The sequence below is a fragment of the Falco naumanni genome, chromosome 6 (assembly GCF_017639655.2).
Source record: "Falco naumanni isolate bFalNau1 chromosome 6, bFalNau1.pat, whole genome shotgun sequence".
Taxonomy (NCBI): Eukaryota; Metazoa; Chordata; class Aves; order Falconiformes; family Falconidae; genus Falco; species Falco naumanni.
In genome coordinates, this window is record NC_054059.1 from 7,480,311 (window position 1) to 7,500,299 (window position 19,989).

Sequence of the window (19,989 nt, forward strand, 5' to 3'; positions counted from 1 at the left end):
TAAATCTTGGGAAGCTTGAGCCTGGAAACTGAGGGACCAAAGTGAATAAACTAACTATTGCTGGTTGATGGCTGTTCCTGGGTTTACTGGAGAACAGGGGTTTGCAGCCCTGACTTGCACCTTCCCAGGCTTGTAATCCCTCACCAATACTAAGGATGTCTCAGAGCAAGGGAATAGGCACTTGATATTTATCCTGGAGCAACGCAGAAAGCAGTAAGAAGGGAGAAAGGAGTTCATTACTGGAAAAGATTAAAATACTGTTTAGCTTGCTTGTACTCTGAGCTCTGTCCTGCTCTCTCTCCAGGTCCCTTACACTTCACAGAAAGCTGTGTTATCTTACTACACTCTTGATTTTTCTGGCTCCACCCACCTGAGCTGTCAGCCCTTTGCTTTAGGAACAGTTGGGCTTGACTTTGTGTATTATTCTTAATACTTGCAAGCACTTGGAGCTAGCACCCACTTTAGTTATCATGTACTTTATCACTGAACTATTCAGCTACTACTCCTCGTCACAGTCTGGGAAGATGTGTTGGTATTTTAGAGCCTACAACACAAAACAGTTAACAACAGGGAGATGCTTTAAAGTGACAAGTAATCTCTGCTGTGTTTTGCTAACCTTATCTCATCTTTCTGAATTCAAGCACAGTGAACAGAAAATATCCTGGATATTGAGTTCTTATGATGATATATGGGGCTGTTCAGCACACCCTCTCTCACCGCTGTTATTGTGAGGAACCAGGCATTTTACTTGCCATATGAAGGCACTACTCATAATGCCACAGACTGTAACAAGAGTTCTCAGAGTGAAATAGATCATGATTTTATTCGTACTTTAGAGTTGCATGAAATTGAAAGAAGATTGTGATTAAGAACTGCTGAACAGTTTCAAAATTTTGTTTGAAATAGCCCTTGATATTCTTCGGTGCTGCACCCAATGCCACTGGTATATAACTTATAATCACACTGTCTGCTTTTGTTAAGAAAAAACAGAAAGTGTTCATTCTGTTGTTGCAGTAAGCATTCCTAGAGATGTCTCTAAAGGAAAAATTAATTTCCAGTTACTTTGCTTCCAGAAAAAGGAGGGGAAAAAAATTTCTCATAGAACAGCCTGACGAGTTCTCTTTTAGAGTGCAGAAAACTTCCTAAAAGCAACAGGTTTAGAGATATAAAGTGGCAAGTTGCTCAGAAAACGTAAGAATGAATAGCTATAGTATTAATTATAGTTTAATGACTCTATTATATGACTAGCGGAAGTACTCAAAGGACTCATGGAAGGCAAAACACAAAATTACTGCTATCTCAGGTCTACACATGGTCTGAACTAAAGTGTGCTTTGATATTCATGGGTTTTAGTATTGATACTTCTATTTTTTATGGGTGTGTATATACATGTAAAGCACTTTCAAACTTGTTTATTGCACAAAGAGGTTAGCTGAAGATATAGGACGCTTGCAGATGCATCTGTGTTTTCTGACAATCCTTTTTGAAGCAAACAGCTGAGTAAAATTTAGAAAAATCTGCTCAGCTCCTTCTTTTGTTCCATTCTGGGCATTTGGAGCTGGAGAAGTTGCACAGATTCTTTTAAATTGGAGTGCACTCCTTTGGAGCACTGTTAAACAGCAGCAAAGACAAGACAAGGAGCTACTCTGGTTCGAAACTATTTTGGAAATAGTGATTTAAGAAATGAAAATATTAAAAGGGAAGGAATGGCTTTAAAAATACTGTGTCTTTTGTTAAACTGTCCCAGAAAGGAAAAAATAAGTAAGTCCATTTATGCAGTAAAATAGCTTATTATATTTTAAAACATTTTTTTTTAAATTACACTTTGTACTACTTGCTTACTGAGGATCTCCCACAAAATGAATTATAGATTTGAATATGTATATTCTGTAACATTTTGCAGACAGTGGATGAGTACCTAAATACCGTAGGATTATTTTTGATAGTCAGGGTGTTTTTTAATATTTCTCTGAAGCTTGCTGACTGCTTATATCTCTGAAACCTCTGAATGAACATTGACAGTAATATGGAGAAACCACTGCAACTCTATTGCAGTCTCTTGTTGAAGTACAATTTTTGCTTCCCTTAACTAACCGGTTTTACAAAACGTAAACTACAGTGAACTACAGTGAGGAGAAACTAAATGTAGTTAGTGTCAGCCTCTTTTGGCTGCTCCTATTTCCCCCAAACTAAAGGTGTTTTGAGTTTTGCAGATTAGTATAAAAGTGCTTCTGTATGCTTTTTCTAGTTTTGACTAACTTGGATAGGTTTCCAGGATGACATAGGATAGCTTAATTTTCTGGTTTATTGTGATGATTACGTGGAAGCTTTTAAGTTTGAGTTCAAACTACTTTATATAGGAAATAAGTACTTAAGCCCTATATAGGAAAGCAGATGAAGTTTTGTAAAATATGGATACAAATATTTCATTGAGTTTAAAATAAAAGAAGTTATAATGCATGTATATTTTGGGATTTTTGTTGTGTTTGTCTGCATTTTACTAAAAGCCATAATAATTCTGTTGAAACACTGCAAAATAATTGGGGGTGGGGTGAAATTGAACAAATGCTGACAAGAGCAAGTGATATTAAGGGAGTGTTTCAAAGACAAATCTAAATACTTCTTTGCAGAATGATAAGAGTTTTCTAAGTTCAATTAAGAGATAATGGGTTTATTTTTCTTGTTTGCTACTTAATTGTCCTATATTAAGTTGTTCTTTATTATGCCACTCAGGCTATCTGACTTGGTGTTCACTATAAGCTGTCTTTTAAAAGTATCTCTAGAGTGTTCAGTTGTATTTCTTAAACACTGAGCCTGTCCACTTACAGAATCATAGAATCATAGAATTTATTAGGTTGGAAAAGACCTTTAAGATCATTGAGCCCTCTTGGGGCCTCAAGCTGTAACAGAACATTTTTTTTAATTGAACTGTGATTAGTATTGTTAAGTCTTTGTCGAACCATACCAAAAATATTTCATACTACTGATCCTGCGTAAACTTTGTTAAAATATAATGTTTCCTAGCTGAGAACTGTTTGGCTCTGCAAATGCAGGAGTATATTGAGCAGTGTCCTGTACCTCCTTATGTGAACCATATAGGACTCATCCATATCTGCAACACAGGCTCTCATTTGTAGTCGATGGTTTTGCAATATCAGGTGCTGCTTTGGAGATGCTGATGGGAAGGTGGTACCTCACTTATCTGATATGTGGCATGGCAACACTTCCTCTAACAGAAAGGAACTGCCCACTTATATTGGCCTGAAAAAGAACAAAGTCAATCACATGTAAACCTAAAATGAAGCTATGAATGGAAAAATGCAGGCTGAGCTTACTTGTAAAAGCACAAAATTCTGTGATTACTTCAGCGCTTAGTGATGGCCAGTCAGGACATTGACAGCAATGGCTCTAAACTGAGATTCACAATTTGTCTTCAGTTTCTCAGAAGAGCTAAATGCTTCTTTTCTTCCAAGACAGTTCTCCAATAGAGAAGAAATCAGAGAGAATGAACGTGGGCATACCCTAAACAGAAGTAGATATAATTACAAAAAAACCCCATGAGCTTCCCGTGAGAAGCAGCATACATGTAGCACACAGGCAAATGCCTCCTCTGGAAATACAGTCCCCTCCTGCTTGAGAGGGAAGATCTGCCAGAGGAGCCATGTCATTTGCATGCAATTCCCTCTGCCTGGAATCTGGCAACAGCCACCTATAACATCAGCATCTGGTGATACATTTCAAAGCAGTTTTCTTCGAAAATGTACTCAAACATGTCATTGTGGTGGGCTGACACTGACAGGATGCCAGGTGCACACCAAAGCCACTTTATCACTCCCCTCCTCAGCTGGACAGGGGAGAGGAAATATAATGAAAACTTTGTGGATCAAGATAAGGACAGGGAGGTCACTCAGTGATTACTGTCACGGGCAAAACAGACTCAACTTGGAGAAATGAGTTTAATTTGTTACCAATTAAATCAGAGCAGGGTAATGAGCAATAAAAACACCTTCCTCCAACCCCTCCCTTCTTCCCAGACTTAACTTCACTCCAGATTTTTCTACCTCCTTTCCCTCCAACAGTGCAGGGGGACAGGGAACGGGCAACGGGGGCTGGGGTCAGTCCATCACACGCTGTCTGTGCTGCTCCTTCCCCCTCAGGGGCAGGGTCCTCACACTCTGCCCGGCTCCAGCCTGGGGTCCCTCCCATGGGGACAGTCCTCCATGAACCTCTCCATGTGAGTCCTTCCCACGGGCTGCAGCTCTTCAGGAACTGCTCCAGCATGGGTCCCTCCCAGGGGGTGCAGTCCTTGATCACACTGCTCCAGCGAGGGTCCTTTCCACGGCTCCACAGGTCCTGCCAGCAAACCTGCTCCAGCAAACCTGCTCCTCTCTCTCCAGGGGCCACAGGTCCCGCAGGACCCTGCCCCGGTGTGGGCTTCCCACGGGGTCACAGCCTCGCTGGGGCTGGACCCTGCTCTGGCGTGGGGTCCTCCACGGGCTGCAGGTGGAAATCTGCTCCACCATGGATCTCCACGGGCTGCAGGTGGAAATCTGCTCCACCATGGATCTCCACGGGCTGCAGGTGGAAATCTGCTCCACCATGGATCTCCACGGGCTGCAGGTGGAAATCTGCTCCACCATGGATCTCCACGGGCTGCAGGTGGAAATCCAGGCTGTAGCCTGGAATAGGTATGTTCTTATCACAGATGACAAAATTTTGAGAGATCCTGAATGAGTATGTCACTGAATTCTAGCATTGTATTAGCAGACAGGCAGCTTGCCAAGATGCTCAGAGCAGCTCAATAGTGTTGTGTGTTAGGGTTGGAAACGGTAATGATGTCTTCAAGGAGACAGATGGTCAAATGTACAGAAGTCTGCAAAGCTGGAGCTTAATAATTGAATCGATGACTTGACTATGATAAAGTACATGGTGGAAGAAAAGAAAGAGGGTTGTTAAGTTCTCCTTTTATTGTCAGTTGAAAATTAGTCTGGAATGAATCTTTTGGTGAAGTCGTCTGTAGTGCCTGTATGAGAAACATACAGTTTGCCTTGCCTCGGAAGCAGAAGTCCATCATTCAGTTGTGATGTCAGTAAAGAGAGCAGTGTGCTCTAAATCTCTGTGCTTCAGTCATAGGTCTTTGATCTGGGGGTGGTAGCTGATGACAAATTGTAGTGCTTGAAAGGTCTTGCTTGTTAAGTAAGAGAACTTTAGGTTTGGATTTTAGGAAAGCTAGAATGGGCAGAAACATCACGTGGGGAAACAGGTCAGATCACTGTCTGTCCAGGGGCAGGGAAGGACCTGAAGGGAAGTATAAGAAAGAAGATGGACCAGCTGCTCTTCCAGTAGGCTGTTACTGTTCCCACTGACATACACCAGCACAGTTCTGCCTGACCATAAAGAAATTATTTCCATCATCTCTTAAGCTGCTTGCTACTTTGACCGGTAAAAAAGATCCGTTGGGCAAATACTCATTTGTACTAGGGGTGTGTGAGGAGGTATCTCAGCATATGCATTTCATAGTCCTCCTAAAATAAGGTTTGGAATAGTCATACAGGAAGAAGAAAGAGAAGGGCAAAACAGCATGTAAGCATTAACACAACCTAAAGCTGTTGTGCCTTGAGGTGAAACGTGACAACCGTTTGACAACATGTAGAAAAACTTGCAGCAATCTGAAGATGCTGTAGCTGAGTGAGATCACAGGGAGTGTTGGGTGGGCAGAATGTAATTGCTGTTTGGACTTTTGCCAGGCGTTCTGGTTAACGTTTCTTTATTTGTCTCCCAGCAGCTTGACGAGTAAAATAGGAAGTGATTCTGCTTTATGGAAAAAAAAAAAAGATATTTCCATATCACTAACGTAAACTATAAAAGCATAGTGTATAGAGAAAGAGACTATTTTAAAATGCCAGTTCCCAGTCTTCATTACTTTTGTGAGCTGTGACATTGTGAATTGATGGAACAGATCAGGGAGCCATATTCCTTCTGTTGCTTTTACTGAGCTTGAATTTTATAAGGAAAATAGAGGAAAAAAATAGTATTAAGCACCTTGGCTACATGAAAAAGGATCTCACCTGAAAACTTGTACAAGTGAAGATATTATTTTTGGCTAATCAGTCCACTTCTAAGTTCTTCCAGAATGCCTGGCATTCCTAAATATGGTCCTGAAAACGACTAAACATACTGTTCAGATGTTCTCACTTCCCGTGACTAGTACCACCGACCCTAGTTCTGGTTCTTATCAATAACTATCTGCCTGCATAATTCAATTTTAGATACAAGTTTTTCTTAATGGCATATTTTTTGTTTTCATATGTAAATGTCCCACTCAAAAAAAAAGTCTATCATTGTGTAATGGGGGGTGACTAGCTAATGCATTTATTTTTTAACTCATCAGAGAGCCTGTTGCTTACTCTCTATTTCAATTTTCAAACAAAGGCTATTCCATTCATCATCTGCCAGCTTTTCAGAAATTAAATTCTAGGACTGCCTTGTTTTCCTCTTTGTTGACCACTTTGGCTTTTCTGCACTGATGAGTTTCCATGTTACTTTCTCATTTCTATTAGATACCAATTTACTTTGTTTCCATACCATTTATGAGCAGACAGCCCTGTAATTCTCTTACATCTTTTCACTGGTTAAAAACTAAAAAACTAACTTTTAGTACTTACAGGTATCTAATTGTATTTGCCTCTTTTCAGGTAAGGTAGAAAAACTGAGGCTAGGAGGGGTACAACAGGGCTTTATATCCTTCTTTGTAACAAAGTAGAATCAACTTTAATTCTTATTAAATGAAAAATTCTTCTGAACACACAGAAACCTTCATATTTGAGGTTGCTTGCTCTGCTTCCACAGAAAGGAAATGCATTTTCAGCTGTATTTTTATAGAGCAGTAGCTAGTGACTAGTTAATCAGACCTGCCTATTCTGCATGGTTATCCTGGGGATATATTCCATTAAGTGACTGTTTTTTTCTAGTTTAAGGTGATATTTAGAATGTGACTAAATACTGTCTGTAAAACTTACTGTATTCTCTTCTGTATGCTTTTACTCACCTCTTCTACTCTTTATTTTTGACCTGGGTTTGCCCTCTCTTGTAGTGTTCTTTCTAAAATCTGGACTTAAACTTGGTACCAGTGAACAAGGTTACGATTTTTTTTTTCAGTTTAAAAAATTCGACCTGGAATTCTTTGAGAAGAAATTCAAAAGCATATAAAATTAAATCCATGTGACATCCCATGTAGCTAATAAATCCTCAGGGACTGAAGTTTAACCATGTAAGTAAAGATGAATTTCAGATAAAGTTTTCTCTGCTCAAGTGCTGATGATATTGGACAATTGGAACTTGAGAAGTACCTCACTGCTCCAGCAGCATACTGCTGCTCTGACCTTTCCTAGGAGGAGCCTCCATTTGCCTGGGTTTCAGACCATCTTCTGAGGATTCTAGCATTCAACAAGGTTGTATCTGCAACACCAGATTTAGATGAAGCAGAGCTCCAATGCCATCTGGAAATTACTGTGCTCCTGGGGTTCAGTTAAAATGAACTGTCAGAAGTGAGATGCTGTTTACATATTTTTAAGCGTAGCTCAGAAGCTGAAGAAAACTGTGGTGACACTTACTAGCTAATCATTTTATGTCAGCCTTTCCTGTCAAGGCAAAGCATGCATTCCTAATACAAAGCAATGTAGAAGTCAAGTGTGGCTCTTCTTCAACAGTACTGATGATACTGGTTAAAGTACTGTTACTTATTAAGGTGCAACACCTCAAAATGTTGCTGCTGGATTATAGTCTTTTCCCACCCTATTTCAGGTAATTTACAAAACAGCTGAGTGCCTGATAAAATCTTCCAAAATAATTCTCGAAACAATCCATAACATTTTTTTATAAGTAATCCTCTCAAAGAAGATGCAAGTCACAGAAGAAAGAATTTCATGTGAAGACATTGTCTTAGTCTCACAATCTTCTCTGTTCATGCAGAAGTGACTTGCCATGCCATTTTTGGCTAACCCAATCAAAATTGCCATTATTACCTGCAGTTCTCATTTGGGTGAACAAATACTGAGCAGTTTTGAAAGTCAGGCAATCTATTTAGCATGTCCACCAGAAGATTTAGGAGCCTGTTTCTCATCTTGTAAGCTTAAAAATATTAGAGATGGTCCCTTAGTAGTTGCAGCTTTGCTTTAGTTAGTTTGTGTCATATTACAGAAATGCACCTGGCGCGTTTGTATTGAAAGCTCAACATTGTGGGCGAGGACCTGGACCTATTGAAGTTAATGTCAAAACTCTCTTTGGCTTCAGCGGTACAGAACTGGACTGCAAATGAACAAACCAGCCAGCTGGATATATTGTAGAGAATTAATTATTGCAGACTCTTGGAAAGTTCCTTATTAACGGTATTGCATGTGATTAGAGCTAGTCTCTGATAGCTGTTTCTAAGAAAGTGAATTAATAACTGGCTGCTGGTTCATGCAGAGGGTTTTATGTTATTTTTTGTCATGTCTCTGAAGATTTCAGACAGTATAAATGATTTCAAGACTTCACTCCACTAGATGGGGAAAAAGATGCTTATAGTGTAGTACTTGCTTACACTCTGCAGTTGTTGATATGATGTAATATTTTTATGCTTGGGTAAGTATAGATTTTGAATAAAAGAATTTAATTAACACTGAATAAATGTTCCTTATAATGGGAACGTTCTCTGTTTCATTCACGCTTCATGCTTCTAGCAGTTAACTAATTTAATTTTTACTCCGGGTGTTCAAGGTCTGTGATTTTCTTTCCTTCTGTCTTTCAGCCTGTCTTTTAAACAGGCTTTCCTTGTGTTTCATAGTCAGAAAGAGATCAGCCAGAGAAATGAAAGAAAGGGAAAAGTGCAAAGCATTTTTTTTCTTTACTTGGACTTTGCGTAATACGTAGCAGACGTGTATCTATGACTGTGCATAAAATATATGTAATGTGAAAGATGGGGTATTTGGAATGATGTCTGAGATTTAAAGACTAGAAAACCTATTTTTAGAAGTTAGCTAAAGGAAAAGTAATGATTTAAAATAATGAAACGTAGGTAGGATCAGTAACATTATAAAAGTAATCCTTGCACATGCAAACAACATACTCATCTAATATGGCTTACTAAGGGATATAACAGTTTTGGGGATCAAAATTCCTTTTGTAATTAGTCTTTTTTGAGTTTATTTGTCTGTGCAGTACAATAGGATTTTGTATAAAAAATTTTAAATTCAGGATACAAAATGAGTGAAATGCGGCCAGTATTCAAAGTAAACAAAAATATGTATGTTCAAATTGTCTGTCAGGCAGTAAGGGGTTTAGTGTGAGAAGTCCAGGACAATGATTGTTTTTTTGGAGTCTGAGGCAAACATTTTTTCAGTTTTCTTTTTTTCACTAACTCAGTACAGTAGACTTAAAAGTTTTCATGCAGAAATGTTGCGTATCTGGTTTCAGTCTTTGCTACTTCTTGATGCTTGTCTTATAAAGCTGATTACATTTTGAGCAACTTCAGGTTATTTCATTCAAACCTTCAGGTCACGCTATGATACTCAACTTTGGGCCTTACATATTTCTATGCTCTTGATTATCATCTGTCTACATTTCTACTAACTTATGCTATTTTTCATTCATTGAATTTTGTGAAGTTCTTTTTTTTTTTTTATGATGCAGGTAATTAGGTTTTAACAATGTATTTTTTAGTGGTCTTGCTCTAAGGAAGGAGTTTTAAAGAAGATTTTGGAAGTCTTAGAGCAGACCAATGCGCTGTAATAATTATACTTCAGTAGTCCAGAATGATACCTCAAGGGAGCTATGAATCCAGTGTATAATTTTTTCAAGCGTGCTTGTCCTTGATGGTAAAATTGGATTTAAAAAAATAAGAAAAAGAATAGAAAGAAAGAAACCGGAAAATTGATTCTCCTTGAAGGTCATTAATGTTTCTAAAAAGAAGATAAAAAATGGACATGAAAATCTCATTGTTAAAGAAACCGTGCTAGCTTTGTTTTGAATAATAAGATTTTTATCAGTACAAGAAAAGGTCTCATAATAATAAAACTTAACTGTTATTTTCATCTGCAACTGGAAAGTATTCAATGGCTAAAAAATAGCCAAAGAAAAAAAAGCGGAAAAAAAGGATTTTGAAGAGGATAATATGGATTGCATGGAACTACTAGCTGAAGGACAGATTCATACTTTATTGTCATATAAAAAGGGTGTAAAGGAGAAGGGGAGGAGAAGGGAAGAAGGTGAGTCAACCAAAACTGCAAGATAATATTTAATTCAGATGTCTTTTCTGTCCAGTATTTGACTCAAATATCTTTCAAGTGAATGAAAGAAGTTGACATCGAAAAGGAAGCTTAGGGAGCAAACTGAAGAGGGAAAGTGAAATTTGCACCGCATCTAAATCCACCAAAAAAAGGGCAGAGTGGAAAAAGTCTTGTCTGGAGGTTTTACAAAACCAGTTTGTCTTGAAGAACGCCTTAATGACCAGTCTTTGTAAATGAGCTTGTTCACTTCAAAAACTGTGTGTAACAAATATATTTACAGAGTCACTGAGGTTGGAAGTGACCTCTTGATATCATCTGGTCCGACCCGCTGCTAAGTAAAGCAGTCAGCTAGAGCAGGTTGCCTGGACCGTGTCCATTTGGCTTTTAAATATCTCTGAGGATGGAGACTCCACAGCCTCCTTGGGCAACCTGTGCCAGTGTTCTTCCATCCTCACAGTGAAAAAGTATTTTCTTGTGTTCAGAAGGAATTTCACGCTCTTTAATTTGTGCTCATTGGCTCTTGTCCTGTTAGCGGGCACTGCTGGGAAGAGACTGGCTCTTTCATCTTCGCTCCCTCCCCTCAGGTATTTATACGCATTGATATGTTTCCCCTGGACCTTTCCTTCTCCAGGCTGAATAGTCCCAGCTCTCAGCCTCTCCTCATATGAAGGATGTTCCAGTCCCTTAGTCATCTTCATGGCCCTTTGTTAGCCCTTGCTCCAGGAAATCCATATCATTCTCATAGTAGGGAGCCCAGACCGGGACCCAACACTCCAGATGTGACCTTACTGGTGCTGAGTTGAGGTGGAGAATCACCTCCCTCAACTTTCTAGCAAAACAGCTTTCCTGATGCAGATGTATGTCCACTTTTAAGTGTTTTGTAACCTGGTCGTCCTTCATCAAGGGTAAGTTTTCTTCTTCCCATAGGTCTCAGGGGCCTGGGATTCCTGCAGGCTGGTCGTACCAGTAAAGGCTGAGGCAAAATGTGCATTGAGGACCTCGGGCTTTCAGTGTCTTTTGTCAGCAGGGCCCCTGGCAACGTACAGGCTAATGCTGTGTTACTTACTGCTTGCCTTCCATTGAGAATCTGAAAAGAACCACCTCTTGGCTCACATTGTTCTCATCCTCTGCTAAAACAGTTTGCTGTTCATGGTGACAGTTGTCGTTGCCGTTAATCCTTTAATTAGAGGGACCCAAAGAATCCATCTCCATTCCCACAATATAGGGCTGACTGTACCTGCTAGATGTTGCTTTAGATCTCTTCAGGTAGGGTATGGTTGGGAGTACAGTTATTTGTCATGAAAACAGCAAGACTCTTTGCTGTTGCTGTAATACAGATAGTAATGAAATGCATGAACTCTGAGTTAGTTGTATCCTGAGGCAGTCATCTCTAAATAACCTCATTATCCCAGACCCATGAGACAAGCAGTCCCTAAATGTCCCATACATGTGTGCATAGATGTGTAATTGTAGTTAAAGTCTTTTATGGCACCAGTGGTTTAATATCTATTTTATTTTGAAATGGGTCTCATTTCAGACAGTTAGCCAGAGTGCTGCCAAAGCCCACGTGTGAACTGTGTTTTGCAGTGACAAATGATTACAACTTGTCTCAAAATCCATTTGTCTTTTTTCGCTTGGATCCCTCTTCAGAATATGATGGGTGGCCTACTTTTGTGGGGATGAAAAATTATTTTCCTATTCCTTTGTGACATTATGGGTCTCGTAAACTGTTGCACAGTCTTTTGGAGTAGGTAGCATTATTAGGATGGATATTAATTATTTTCAGGCTGCTGATTCATCACCTCTGCATGATCTATATTTGTCTCTTGAATGTTCCTCACCTCTTGCTAATTATAGGTGGTCTTGAGGGAACCAGCTTCCTAAGTGAAATAGGCTAGTGTAACACACAGACTGTTTTTGAAGTGTGTTCCACTGAGGGTTGATTCATGTCACCTACTTGCATGTTCACAGCCCACAGATTTTTTCACAGTTCTGGGGTGGGCATATGCTAATGCTGCTACCTGCTGTCCCATTTGGGAGCAAGCTTCCCAAATCCCCTTGCCCTGAAAGCATGTGAATTCCTTTCTCTTCTGTTTCAAAGCTTGTTGAGTGAACTGGTTATTTTGTTTCTGCTTTAAGAAACATCAAATTTTGTGTCTTTTTGCTGCCCGTTAATTTTTCCTCTGTTTTATTCATTCCATTTTTTAAAACCAGATTTAAGCTGTTCAGCAGACTTTGCAATTACTGTTGCATCAGTCATCTGAAACTGAGCAGGGAAAGAGCTTGTGCACGTTTTTTTCTAGTTGTCTGTTTTGCTTATCTAAAAAAGTCTCTCTCCATCTTTTTTCCCTTCCTATCTCTTCTCTTCCCCTCCCACCTGCTAGCCCCTGAAAATTGGAAACATGAGAGGCCTTGTCTCAGCATCAGATAAAGAGCCAGGAAATCCTGACTCTTTCCATGACTCATTGTGTGTGTCCTTGGGCAATCTGTTACTATTACAGACAAAAGCTGTGCACAGCACTTAGCTGAAAAATTAAAAGCAGGGTGCACGATCCACGGAGATTATTTTCAAATTTAAATCAAAGCACAGCAAAAGTGGACAGGAAAGAGAGGCTGCAGGAGATGAACACTGAAGGAGCAGTTTGTGAGCTGCATAAATTGTCAGTGCAAGGAGACAGCTTGCAGGAATTTCTGTCTTGTTGAGGCCTTTGGTTCCGTCACAGTGCAAGTGTGTGTTGTGGTAGATGATGGACACACAGTCCTCAGTTTCAGAGCTGTTATGTTCTTACTTGAAATGAAGTCGATAAATAAGGGTGATGGAAAAAGAGAGGCTGCACCGTTGCATAGGTGAACCCGTACTCAGCTTTAATAATCCAGCCCTCTGAGGGTTTTCTTGAGAGATGGGCTTGGTGGTTTTGATTATTAAATGTATGTAAATGCCTGAGGTTTTGCTGTTTGTTTGCTTTTATTTTTTTTCTTTACCTTTCACATGTTGAAGGTTTTGAACTCTTCCTCACAGTTTAGAAGAAATAACGGAGATCTCTGGAGAAAGCAAAGGTCTTTCTAGGCAGTGTCACTTGGAGGTCGGGGAAGACAAACGGGATCATTTACCTATATTTTCCATGATAAATCAGACATGAAAATAACTTCCAAAAGTAACAGAGTATAATATAATAGAGAAAAGTGCCTTCTGTGTTGCTTGTGTGACTTCCTTGGGTAAGGCCACATGACATGACCAGCTGGCTACAGGACATGCTGCTTTCCCAGTGTATTTCCAGACATTTTAATACCATGTCCGTTCAGTGTTCCTTCACATGACATTGACTATAGCTTTATTTTTACTATTTTCATGGCCTGTACATTGCTGTGGTATGGAGGGTGGTATTTTTATATTCAGCAGCAAACTATTTGATCTGGTTTAAGGTGGCCCTTCCATCTCTCCTGGGCCTCTTGTTCATGTCACCTTGTCTCTTCCCTCTGCTCCTTTTGCCTTATCCAGTGACTATGCAGCTGTGCCGACACAGCAGGGGGAGAAGTTTGCAAGAGCATTTGCTTATTGCTTAAACGGCCACCAAAGAAATGCATACTCCTCAGGGGAAATACGTTAGTGAAGGCTACTAGGGTCTTTGTAGAATCTCTGGCTTTTCATTTGACGAGTAAAAAAGGCCAGAGTGACGGGTTTGGTTTTGATTTATTGAACACGTGTGTATTTTTTCCCCTGTTTTTGACAGTGGTGGTTTATTGAGGGGAAGGACATCAGAGTTCTGAAACTCAGAACCTTTCGGTGGTGCTAGGGTATGTAAAAGGTCATCGTCTCAGAAGGTCAGTCCTGCCCCTGCAGGGGAGGTTAGTGTCCTGGTGCCAGACAGTGTAGGGTCCGTCTGACCTCTGCTTGCAAAGTGTTAACTTGCATTTCCCACTGTTGCTGCTCTGTTGACAGGCTGAGATGGGACTTTGATGAAAAGACTCTTTCAGAAAGGGTTTAGCTGTGGATTTTATGTAGTCAGATGTAGTCAGCTTTTGTGATCAGTTTTTATCCCGTAGACTTGCAGTAACTGGAATGGTCTGTAGCTAGGACCACACGGAACTCGTGTTTCATTAAATTTAGTCCCCTGCTATTGCAGATAACGTGTCACGTATCATCAATTAGTCAAATTCCATCTTAAAATCACATTGGTTCCTTGTACAACCCTTCCTTTTGGAAAACCAATTTGTTGTCTTCCAGTGACTTCAAGAATGATCATTAACTGATGCATTCATCAAAATTTTCCAATTCTGTCCTGACAGAGAATAAGTATTTAGAGTAGTCCAATGCCTGTCAGGGGCAGGATTCCATAAGACATTTATGAATCTAGATTTGATTTCCATAAGCACTTCACCACATGAATAATTGCCTCCTTTGGACAATGGAGTTAAATTGAGCCACTCTGAGCTGTTCAAATGTGTGTGCAGAACCAATGATACGGGACCAAGTTCAGCTTCTGAATAATCATGTTCTTGTTGATGAAGTCATTAGAATCAAAAGGACATGTGAATTTGTCTCAGGTCAAAATTGTTTTCTTCAGTATTGTTTTCAAAGAGATAATCCTCTGTCGTCAGTCATTTTAAAGCCTTCCTTACTGACTTACTAATTTAATAGACTAATTCTCTCATGGGTGACTACTGACAAGAAATACTTGGAAGGGATGCACCTTAAACATACTGAAGTCAAAGATAATTGTATTAAACCTTCTTAAAATGCAAAAATCATTTAATACCAGCAAAATAAACATCTACCATGCCGAAATTACATTACTGCATTCTTCAGTCAGTTGTTCCACGGGCAACAGGAAAGCTTTTACATGGTGAAAGTGATATGGGACTTTGATATAGTCTAGAAAACTACTTCAGTTTCTGACAATATCCTCAGTCTAACTTTTGAGTTTTGAGGGTCAACCATACTGGGAGTTCCCACAGCTGAAAATGCATGCTGCATGTGGAGAATCTTCCTAGTATCTCCGTAGTTAAATTGCATTTGTTTTGTACATTATGTGCTACTCTTACAAGAAACTATCATGGAGTATGGCAATAAACAAAGTAGTAATAAACACCACACATCTTCAAACACCTTCCCTGCCCCTCCCCGCCTCGCCATAAAATTTTGCTTTTAAAAATCATTGCTTTATTTGCTTTTACTGTTGTATGAAGATAATAGTACATCTTGATGTGAACAGGTTTAGCTTGCAGGACTGGGTTTTGAGCACAGTCTGCTTTCAAAAAGCACTTGAAAGCTTTTATCTTCAATTAACCTGTTGTTGGGGGAAAGATATTCTAAAAACGGTGGATATTGTATGTATGTATGAATATTACGAAGCTTCAAGGTCAGCAACTCTTCTTTTTACCAAGAAAACATCTGTTTTCATGCGTTTGAACCTTGAAATGGATGGTTTCAGCTTTTCTTCTTGCCGCAGCTGGCAAAAAAGAATGTGCACGGTCCCTAGAAATAAAAAACAGTTTGACCTAGTAATGATTCAGATCTCACTGATAGTGACCTTAAACTCCTACATCCTTTTGAGGCTTTGAAAATGTTCTATTACCCAGCCAGCATTAAGCAGTGAAACTGTTGTGTATTTGAATGCCTGGCCTTTTAACAGGCATCATGAGATTGTACAAGAACAGGATGACCCGGCCCAAAGGACAGCCCTTCTCAGATTGTGTCCCCCTGGGAATGAATCACAGCCGGCAAAGACATTTTCCTAAATATCCCTTAGTTGTTGTGATTTTGTTTTTTTTCTTTTTCGGGTGTCTCTCTATTTCACAGCATACAAAGGAATGCCGTATTTAAATTATTTTTCCCTTCATCTTCTTGGTTAGTGCTTTTATTACAGCCATATCGTCTTCCAAACACCTGTTCCCATTTTAACCCCATCCTAATCTCTTGCCAAAAGCTGAACTCGGGTAGGAATGCAGTAGTCCCAATAAGGTGTTAAAAATAAAATAGTAGTTGATACTTAAATACCCATTTATATACACAAACAAATTAATCCTCATACCTCACGCAGGGAGGTATTTATTCTCATTCCAGTTTTAACTGCCAGGAAGCGAAGAGAGAATTTAAGCAGCTAATTTTTCAAACTTGCTTTTTTCCATAAAGTTTTCAAAAGATAACCCAATGAAGACACCTGTTCAAACTAGTTTCAAAGTGTTACTTAAAAATGCCACATTCTCCTTTAATGTACTCTACCTTCTTCTTTTGAGTTATGGTAGATCGACTGTTTGGACATGTAATTGCATGTAAATGTAAGCACATAACCAAATACCTCTCATTAAAAGATATCATTTATTTCTGTTGTTCTCTGATGCATCCATTCTGTGTCATGCTCCCTCTGCCCCCTCCCCACATCTTCTTGGTATTTCAAGTGGCACTTCAGGTGGTGTTTGTGTTTGGTGTGTTCAGAAATGGATGTGCACACAGGAGATGGCCATGTCTTACACTGTGGCAACATTGAATATCTGGCAAGATATTGCAGCAGTTCCAGCATGGCATCACAGTGTGCTCTGCTCATGTGCCATTTGCTGAGGGAGACTCTCTAAACCCAGTTTACGTCGGTATACTGGTTTCTGTGCATTGCTAGCTCTAAACATTGCAGGAAATTAAGATTATAGACCATTTCTTAACTTCCAGTTTTTTGCTGATTTTGTTTTTGGATATAACTGAAACACAGTTTGAAGATGAAAGCAAAAATAAAGTGGAACTTCACCCACCAGACCATGAGCAGATAGAGTATTAACCAGAAGTGCTTGGCTTCTTTCTTTGTTTAAAGCACTTTACCACATCAGTTTTTAATACAGCTTTTCCTGACAGTCAGATGGAAGACAGAGCAGGTGCCCTCTGGTGCTGCTCCATAGTTTCTCCTGTCAGCTTTACCTGTCTGTTGGGTTTGCTATAGCATCTTGGTGTAAGAGATGAGAAAGTTGCCTTACGAGTGGTCTCAAACAGACTTTTTAAACAGGTAGCTAAATTTGGACGAAGAAAAAATTATTTTCATTAAGTTACAATTAAAAAATGCGTTGACCTACAACACTAATATCTAATGGCTCTGGTGTCTTGCCAGTGGTGATTCCTGCAGATAATTTTTGCAGTATTGCTATTACACTGAGAGTTGTGGAGAGCATGAGGGAAACCCAAGTTTTGTAGTTACTTGTATGATAGCCTTGATAACGCACCACACCAATTACATAGCTCTTTTATTTAGTGTGGATGCTTGTCTAAACTTCAGTTTTTAGCAAGAGATACTACTTTCTCCTCCTTATGCTTCCAGTTCCTTGTTCTCTTTAGCTTTCCACCGTATTGCTTCTAAAATTAAAATAATCTTAGCCTGCTATTTTTTCTCCTATTAATGGGAGGGAGAAAGAAGACAAGAAACACAAGCAAGAAACAGGCATTCTCCAGCCAGGCACCGAAGGGGATTCTGGCTTGCAGATTTTGCCTGGTGCTGCAGCTGGGCAACAATAAATAATTATTTTTGTAGTAATGTTGCTTTTCCTAGGGAAACAGTGTGAGCAAGACTGCATGGGGACATGTCTCCTACTGTAGTAGTATGAGCCATAGCACGGGCTGGAAGTAAATCCTGACTGAAGGTGTATTGTGTGGGTTTAGGGGAGAAGGTTTGATTGGTATGAGGAGAAAAATGTCAGGGGAAGTTGTTAAAAATAGGAGAAGGAAGATCTGAGTTAATGTGGTGAATGGTTCAATATTAGGGAATAATAGAGAAAATAATAGTTTATGATGAAGGGAACATTTGAGCTGGAAAAACAAGCTGGTAATAGAAGACTGTATTGTTCATTTTCTTGATTTGGATGATGGAGCACTTGGAAGTTACCTTCCTATTTTAGAGTTTGCTACAGTACTTCGTAGCAAAAGGGACAGGAGGAGAGGAAGGAAGGAAACATTTGCCAGCTTAGAATCCAGCTGAGCATGTTACTGTGTAGTAAAGACCTAAAACCAGTGCTTCTCTTTCATGTTTGTTAGCACTTCCCTGTCTTCAAGTCATAGTAGAATTGGAATACAGTAAGGGTATTTTGCTGAGATAGGATGCTTCATAAAATACATTGCAGAGAATACTGTCAAAGAAAATCTAATTGAGAGCCAGAACTTCACAGACCTGGGAAAGCCAGCATCTCATCAAAGAAGTAACTGTATAGTGTGCTGACTGATCTCCGATCTCACACCTGACACACACCATACCTTATCAGCTTGCTTTTGAGAGTGGTGATTTGATGATACTGATGAAGAGAAATTATGTTGCTGCTTAGTTGAGCCTATTTATTCCCTATGGAATTAGCTACAATTTATTTGCTTTGTGGTCAAAAAGTAAATCCATGTATCTCTCTATCTAGACCTTTCTTCTAAAAGGCATCAGACTATGCAGAGTGCCTTGTTCAGGGGTGTTGGTTTTTTTATTCTTTTCCTCATTGCTGAAATACTACAAGAGGTGCAGTTGCGGGATGCTACAGCAGCAACAGTGTTCACTCCTTTCCTTTTCTGGGGAAATGCTTGGGTATTGTAGACGCTGGTCAAGTTGAAACAGATTCCCAAGAGTGCAAAGAAATCTCATGGAAGGAGAACTACAAAAATACAACAGAGCCTTAGACTGACATGACTTTCAGGAAATTGGCCCAGAGCAAATCCTGCTGTGACAGCAGGCTCTGTGTGTGAAGGTGTGAAATGGCGAGCTGCGCACTGAAGTGCAGGTCTTTGAAAGGGTAGCAAACGTAACCTCCTCCAATTCAGCCTTGTGCAACACCTTTCGGGGAGGCTAAAAAGTTTTTAGGAGCTGCATCGTATGTTCAGGTTTGGTGTGCCAAGGATTAATTTCTTCACATCTCTAGCTTTAGGATGTAGCTAGTGTGCTGTAAATTGACACAGCAGCTTGCAGTGCCTTGTTTGTTTTAGGTTAACATGCGTCTCCCAACTGCCCTTACAAGTATGTGCTTAAACAAATGTCTTTTCTACAGCACTTTAAAACCACTTGATGCAGAAAAATATGTGCTGCTCGGATTGCCTGATTAGTGTGAAGTTCATCATGGTAATTACTACAGTAAAACCCAAACATCATCTGGTGTTAAGAAAATCCTAAATTCCATGGGTTTTGCAGCCTCGTTTGCTTTGGATCAGTAATTGCAATGCAACATGAGTACTAAGTTTCGTCCCCCACTGTGGTCTGCATTCAAGAGAGAAACTGTATTAAGACTAACAAAGGTAAATAATACTCCTGTTTCTGTGCCTGTCTTAATGATGCGTACCTTTTTCTTTTTTTTTTTTTACTTTACAAGAAGTAATGTCTGCAGTGGAAATAAAAGTAGTATAATGAGGAAGGCTTGGCAAAAGACAAAATAAAGCCATGAAGTTTGAGATTTCTCATATCTAGATGTAAAGAATCAAAAGAATAATAGCATTCTCAACTTAACCTGAAAAAAACCAACCCCAAAAGTTTTCCTTTTTTCACACAAAGAACTACTTGATCTAAAATTTAAAAAAAACCCAACAACTATTGTCTTCATATAAAATGACAACATGAAGAAGTTTATTTTCTACTGTTTTTGCAGCTGCTTATAGTTTTCCCTCTAAAGCTTGAACAAGCTTCGGCATGCAACTGTTGTGTTAGCAAAGAGATAGCTTGCAGTGCACGTGCACAGCCTGGGACTTCAGAGGAAATCTTTTGCTTTTTCTCATTTATCTCTG

At 39.5% G+C, this 19,989-nt stretch overlaps 1 protein-coding gene across 3 annotated transcripts in view; it reads left to right on the top strand.

Annotated features, from left to right (window-relative positions):
- The window catches only part of UBE3D (ubiquitin protein ligase E3D), an 82,133-nt gene that overhangs the window by 52,114 nt on the left and 10,030 nt on the right, over positions 1-19,989 (top strand). The window contains exon 10 of one of the 3 annotated variants that reach the window (XR_005828470.1): positions 19,263-19,506. The exons of 1 other annotated variant lie outside the window; for it this stretch is intronic. Coding sequence is in view for 1 of the 2 variants with exons in the window: in XM_040598342.1 (XP_040454276.1) it covers positions 642-731 (90 nt within the window). In the remaining variant the exon portion in view is untranslated. Of the gene's footprint in view, positions 1-641; positions 2,494-19,262; positions 19,507-19,989 lie in introns of those variants that run through there. One more of the 3 variants, XM_040598342.1, reaches the window with a different exon arrangement.